The 7,199-nt window shown below is 36.4% G+C and overlaps 1 protein-coding gene across 1 annotated transcript; it reads right to left on the reverse strand.

Annotated features, from left to right (window-relative positions):
- Positions 1–5,606: 5,606 nt before the first annotated feature.
- Positions 5,607–6,873, reverse strand: LOC100981051 (ADP/ATP translocase 3-like). Its single transcript, XM_008955499.5, has one exon. The coding sequence runs from the start codon at positions 6,830–6,832 to the stop codon at positions 5,951–5,953; it is 882 nt and encodes a 293-aa protein (XP_008953747.3). The 5' UTR covers positions 6,833–6,873; the 3' UTR covers positions 5,607–5,950.
- Positions 6,874–7,199: the final 326 nt, after the last annotated feature.

Genomic DNA, 7,199 nt, shown 5'->3' on the forward strand with positions numbered 1-7,199 from the left:
TCAACTATACTTCTCTGGCCCTGACAAAAACAAGAGTTTTCCTTGTTTTTCACAAATTGCTTTTTTACTTGGAGGTGGTGGTGCCTATGTGTGAATCATTTACATTGTATATTCCAGTCATTGCGTCTTCATCCTGTGAATAAGCAACCATCACATCCAAGTTGTACAATGTGATTTAAAGAGTTTTATGAATGGATATATCTCTCATGTTTATGAAAAATATATTAATCCTTTACAAGTAGATGTCAGTTGTGGATAGTTATTTTATAAATATGCTCTTCTTCAGGCTTCTCTTGAATCTCAGTGTGTGCCCTAGAAACTGAGGAGATATGTTGGCCAAAGGAAATATCCAAATCATTACTATGAGTTCTGTGTCCCTTTGTTTTTTCTGTATGTTTAAAAGTATTTATCTATGGAAATGCAAATATTGTTCTACCACCTGCATATATCTGCTTTTCTTTACTCTAATTTGCCTTTGGGTTATTACCACTGTGCTTTACTTGGTAATAACCCAACTCTTTTTGCAGAAAGTAACTTCTATTGCCATTGCTGAAAAACCCTTTCACTCTCTTTTGTCATGTCTTACTGTTTCAGAGCGTATTTTGTTTGATCTTAACTATTGCTTGAGGCAAAACAGGTGGTTCCCTTCCTTGTTTTAAACCACAGCAGATCAAGGTTCTCTGATGATGGTAAACCTGAAGGCTTTATAAAGCCAAACTTGTTGTGTGCAAACTTTTCTCATTTTGCACCTGTCGTTTTTCATCAGGGTTCATCATAGCTACCTCATGCTGTGTAGCCACATGGCCACCAAAATGACACTTACCATTACAAATAAGAGCACAGCTTGAGGTCTTACCAGCTTTTGTAGAAGGAGAATGTTTGAGGGAAAATGAAAATGAAAAAAAAAAAAGAATTTAACTCATTTAAGAATATTCCATATATTTTTATTCTTGTGTTTACTATTTAAGGTCATACACTATATATTGATTTTTAAATATATTTCAGAAAGAAGACTGATGAGAAATAGATGGAAAAGTATATAGGAAGAATGATTTGATGACCTTAGTGATTGCCATTAGGTAGTTTATTAATCTTTCCCACTGAAAAATAATGAAAGGAAAGTAAATGGAAATAAAGCAAAAATGGCTCAAGTGACTCAATATAATAATATATAATATAGTATATAGATTATACATATGTATGGATATATATGTACATACACACACATATACACATACAAATATATATAATTTATATTTATGCTCTTTGCCAATTAAAATATTGATCTCACTATTTTATGCAACGCTAATTACTTAGAAATATTAAATGTAATTTGCTCATCAATCTGAATAAGAGGTTACTATTAATTTTATACATTTCTGCTTTTTCTGCATTTTTATGAAAAAACATCTTTACTATTATAGAAAAGTCTATATTTAAAACCAATATTTAAAATATTATGAATTATGTAAACATACTTAAAACACAATAAAGCAGCACATTAAATGTATGCATACACACATAAAACTGGTATCATCTATACCAAACTCTAAAAGGTATGGTTCCAGGTAGTTGGACAATGCATAGTTTATGTTCTTTATTTAGTTTTTCTGGATTTGCTACATTTTCTCCTATAGATATATACAATATAAAATAAGGAAAATAACTTTATTTGAAAAAGACAAATTTAAACCCATACAAATCACTGTGACAAGAGGAATAATCTGAAGTTAATTCAAGCTTCACTAAACCCAGCAAAATAAGTATGAGGTAATTATTTTTGTGGGAAGGTAATTGACCTGTGCATTTAATATAGTTTGAGGTAACTATGCAAATAAAGTTTTATTATTATCAAAAGTATAGCCAGATAATATGGGAGACAAATTTCAAACAATTTAGGAGAAAAATATACAAGAGGTGACAGCATGAGATGATGTAAAAAAAAAAAAGTAATGCAAGTTTTCTGCTGTTTTCTGAAGTGAATTTGCTTTTAGTATTTTTAATGACATCAAAGAAGGGGAACAAAGTACCCAAAATGCAAGTTATGAAATGTCTATACAATGGTTAGGGAAAAATGATACGAAAAGGGATTTAAAATGAAGACATGTAAAAGAAAATATATTTTATGACATTTTCTTTCAGGCCAAGTGTTAAGTATATCATATACGTTATTAAAAATGGTTTCAGAGACAAAGTAGCTTCATGAATTGTTGCTATAATATGAGTTGCATCTATCTTGACTCTGCTAAATAATTATCAAAGTCAACATTCTGGATGTCCCAGAAAGGAGAAATCAAGACTTGTAAGAACACTAAAATGTAATTATATCCTAGAGATTTTCTAAATCTAGAACTTTCCATTTTTATATCTAAAGAGATCTACAAAACCAGCCTGTGATGATTTAAGTTCATTTTTTCAAGTGAATGCTAGTAATTTCTTAGTAATGCTTAATTAGTAATGCTTAATATTAGTAATTTATACCTCAAAACTGAGAAGATGTAGTTCTGAGACAGAAAGGGGCATCTGTGGTTATTTTGGTTATGAATTGTTTGATAATGGTTAGCATGAGGGTGAAATACATGTGTATAAATATATGTATAGCCACACATACATATATACACACACATATACATATATATGTATATATACATGTGTGTGTGTGTATATATACACACACACACACACACACACACATCCACTATATTTATTGGACTATGTGTTCAGAAACTGCTATGGTAACCATACCCAATGTCTATTTGATTTACTTCTCTATACAAATTGTGCTCAGTAAATATTTGTTAAATTGAAATTTTTTCTCAAAAATACACTTATTTAAAAGATGAATTTACAAACAGCTGCATTTACCTTAACAAAGCAATGATTTTATGTATAAGGCCCAGTGACTGCAGAAATTAATTAACAGTTTTAAGTATTAATCTTAAATAGTTTCTCATGGAATGGCTCACAGATTGAATTCTGTGTCACTATGAGCATTCAAAACCCTAAATGCAGTTAAAAATAAACTACCTGCTATTGCAGTGAAATTGCCAGTGAATTAGCACTTAAGCAATTTTAGCAAAGCAGGTGTACAAGCATGCTGCCACCTCAGAACTCTTCCTCAGGTATTATCCATTGTGAATGGAAAACGGTAAAATGCCATAGGTAGAGAGAAATTTTTTAAATTTAAATCTCATTTTCAAAGTACCCTTTTAGTGCCATTTAGTGTGAGAAGAATATTGACAATTTATGTAACTTTCTCCAGTTTAACATATGCTATAACTTTTATTCCATATAAAATTCCTGCTTTCTTCATGGATTTCCTTTTCTAATGATAGGAGTGAGTTTTAGTTAGGAAAATTATACCCCAAAGATACAGTTAAAATTAATTTTATCTGTGACTTGAGTAGTTTTCAATTTTTCTATTTGAGTTAAATTACAGTAAAATCATCATGCATATTAATTCCATTTGATATAATTTATTTAGTGTTCATAAAATTGATGTTTTTTAATCAAGAATGTCCCACTATTATTATGCAGAAAGTTAAAAAAAGTGATAAAATAAATTTATTGAAGGTTATCTAAATTTATAGTTAGTTTTTACCTGATTTTAATTAATAAATATGGGATTGTCAGTTGAACACTTAAAAAGCCTCTTTTCATTTTCATATTTTTATACAATTTTTAAATACAAAGTTTACACTCTGTTGATTATAAATATTATATTTAAAATTAATATTTATATTTTATACTTTTATTTATAATTGATGACTCAAGTCTTTCTATATTTAAGATAGAGCCCACTGCTGTGAAACAAATGTCTGTAGATTCAGTCATTCAACATCATAATCAATTGTTCTGGCAATTCGATTTCAAAAGTTGAAACTTAAAATTTTTATAGTTTTGCTGTAAAAACAGATGCTAGTCGGGGATAGTTGATCAGAAATTTACAAAGAGAATATCTTATTGTGTAAAAAATCACTCAAGAAATCTCTATCTGAATTATTTTATCATAAGGGCAAAAACAATCAGTTTTGAACTACGTCACCCAGAGAATACATTTACATCTTTAGTCTCTCTTTTCATAGTTCTAACACTCTTTGCCTATAAATTTCAAAACTGTATTATGTTTCCAAGGAGATAAAGGTAAACACTTGTCCTTGAACAATTATTCCCTCCAATATTCTATTGAATTCCTTTTACCTGGAATTATTTTTATGTGATATTAATATTGCTTCAATTTTTTATTAGTAATTGTCTAATTTGTCTACTTCTATTCCTGTATTTTCAGTTTTTGTGTATCTTTTTTGAATGTCTTAAACATTTATCATAACAATTTTTAAGCATTATTAATCCAATTTGTGAGTGTTTTTAAAGAATTATATTTAACTTACATTTATTGTCCTTGCTATATGTATAATGCATGTGTATGTATGAGGCTAACCTTATTTTTTTAATCACCATGCATTCTTGCTGTAATAATTTACTGACTGATTTGCATTTCCTGCATTTAGTAAACTGATGCATTTTGCTTGTTCTGTGTTTCTTCCAACACCTCATCTTTAAAGGTTTTCTTGTTAAACATCATCTATTCTGTAGTACCTTAAATATTTAACACCTATTTATACATGTTTTTGATAAATTTTTAAAAGTAATTAATAAATGCATTTACCCAATAAAGAAGATCACTTGTGATAAGAGCTTGACTTCTGCTTTAAACTCTCCAATTTGATAAAAAGTAATTAACATTTTAAAGCATATTGATATTTTAAATTTATTAATCAACAATTATTTAGGCTTCACTTCCAATGTATTATATATTAATGCTATCATAATGTATATATTCTTAAGAAAATTACTTTTTAAGATTATTTAAAGCTTTTCTATGTTGACAAACTGATACAATAATACTGTTTTTTAAAACAACAATATTACTATGGTCGTCAATTTGCTATTTGAGCAGGGCTTTGCAGGAACAGCTTGTCTTTGCTGTACTTAGTTAGCATCATTAGGGTTACTCTGAAGCTGGAGGTTAAATCACCACAGTTTGTTTACTCGCATATCTGGCAGTTGATCTTGGCTGTCAGCAGGGTCCTTAGCTAGACCTATGTGCTTAAACATGTCAACATGACTTCCTCATGTAGCCTCAGCCTCTTCATAACATGACGTCTGAGTTCCAAAAGGCAAGGGTCCTAAAAAAAAGTCAAGTGGAAGCTGCACCGTCTTTCTAAGCTAGCCTAATATATTACTTAGTCTCACTTCTGCTACCTTCGATTTGTTTATTTATATATTTAATTATTCCCCCCCCCAGCCCCGCATCCTGTGTTTAATGTTTTGCAGCAGGATGCCCAACATAGGACATAATTGAAAGTACTCGGCTGTGCAAAAGAGGGACTAGTGCTTAAGTACAAATGGGGAACATGATTCTTTTGTTTTAAATAAATACTTAAACACGACTTGGGTCCTACAAGCATCTGGACTTCTAGGTCTGAGTATTGGAGTGCCTCGCCCGTGGGCCCACCAGGACACCCTAATTCCCTTCCCCTAGTGATCAAGACTTGGAATCTGGTACCGATGGTTGGATCACAATGCGCCCCTTTTCTTTTCTCTTTTCTTTTCCTTTTTTTTTTTTTCTTTTTTCTTTTGAGACGTAGTCTCGCTCTGTCGCCCAGGCTGCAGTGCAGTGGTGCGATCTCCGCTCATTGCAAGCTCCGCCTCCCGGGTTCACGCCGTTCTCCTGCCTCAGCCTCCCGAGGTAGCTGGGACTACAGGCGCCCGTCACCACGCTCGGCCAATGCGCCCCTTTTCTAGAGCCTTTCCTGGCCATCTACAGGCAGGGTCCGGCTGGGAAAAAGACGACTGGAATTTCTCGAATGTCGATGGTTTGCACACTTGAGGATTCTACGTGGTTCTCTTGGTTCCTTTGGTGTGTGTGTGGAGGATGCCAAGGCCCTTAGCTGACCTTCAGCTCGTCGTACGGGACCAGCACGAAGCCCGCCCCCACCCCCATGCCTCTGAGGGCGTTGGACCACACACCCTTGAAAAAGGCCTCGCCCCGCTCGTCTCTGAAGATCTTTCTCCAACAGTCGACGGTGCCCGTGTACATGCTGTCAGCTCCTTTGCGCCGGGACTGCATCATCGTCCGCCGCCGCACTGTGTCAAAGGGGTAGGAGACCACGCCAGCCACGGCCGTCACGGTCTGCGCGATCATCCAGCTCACCAGGATGTGTGTGTTCTTAGGGTCGGGGAACATGCCCTTGGCCGTATCGTACACCCTGAAGTAGGCTGCCTGGTAGATGATGATGGCCTGCACGGAGACGCTGAAGCCCTGGTAAAAGCCCCGGATGCCGTCGGACTTGCTGATCTTCACTAGGCAGTCTCCCTGGCCTCGGAACTCGCGCTCCGTGCCTGACTTTCCCACGTCAGCTGCCAGGCGGGTTCTGGTGAAATCCAGGGGATACACGACGGCCGTGCCGCCAGAGGCCAGGTTGCCCGCAAAGCACCTGCAGAACTGCGTGTGCTTGTCCACGCCCGCCAGGAAGATCTGCTTGTACTTATCCTTGAAGGCGAAATTGTGGGCTTGCGTGGGGGAGTAGCGGATGACATTGGCCAGGTTGCCCCTCCAGAAGGACAGCACGCCCTGATCTTTGGGGATGCGGACGATGCAGTCCACGATGCCCTTGCACTGCTTGGCGGCGGCCATCGGCATGCTGGCGTGCTGCATCTGCAGCAGCAGCTGGACCCGCTTGATCGATGCCACGGCTGTCTTGGAGATAGCGGCGGTGATGCCTCCGGCTAGGAAGTCCTTGGCGAAGGAGATGGCTTGTTCCGTCATGGTGGCCTGGCGGGCAGCGGAGCGGGCGGACAGCAGGAGAGCAGGCGCGGAGAGTGAAGGGAGGGCGTCGCTGGCTCAGCCCTGGCCACCAGGACCGAAAGCAGCTACAGTCTATTTATTAATTATGATCTCCAAAGGTTCCCACCTCCTTATAGAAGAGAGGCAAGGTTCTGGAAGAGTAGGTTGGACTGAGATATTGCCATGACCATTATGAAAAATATAGCCTACCACGGTCTTCCTTGTCATCAAAACAGCTCTTATTCTGCTCACATGCTGAATATAATCATCTGTGTCCCAGGCCTCCACCCATAAAATCTCATTCTATCAGAGATTCCGGCTTAGGTATAGGAGTTCCAGGTGTGGATGA

Source organism: Pan paniscus, chromosome 11, assembly GCF_029289425.2.
Source record: "Pan paniscus chromosome 11, NHGRI_mPanPan1-v2.0_pri, whole genome shotgun sequence".
NCBI lineage: Eukaryota > Metazoa > Chordata > Mammalia > Primates > Hominidae > Pan > Pan paniscus.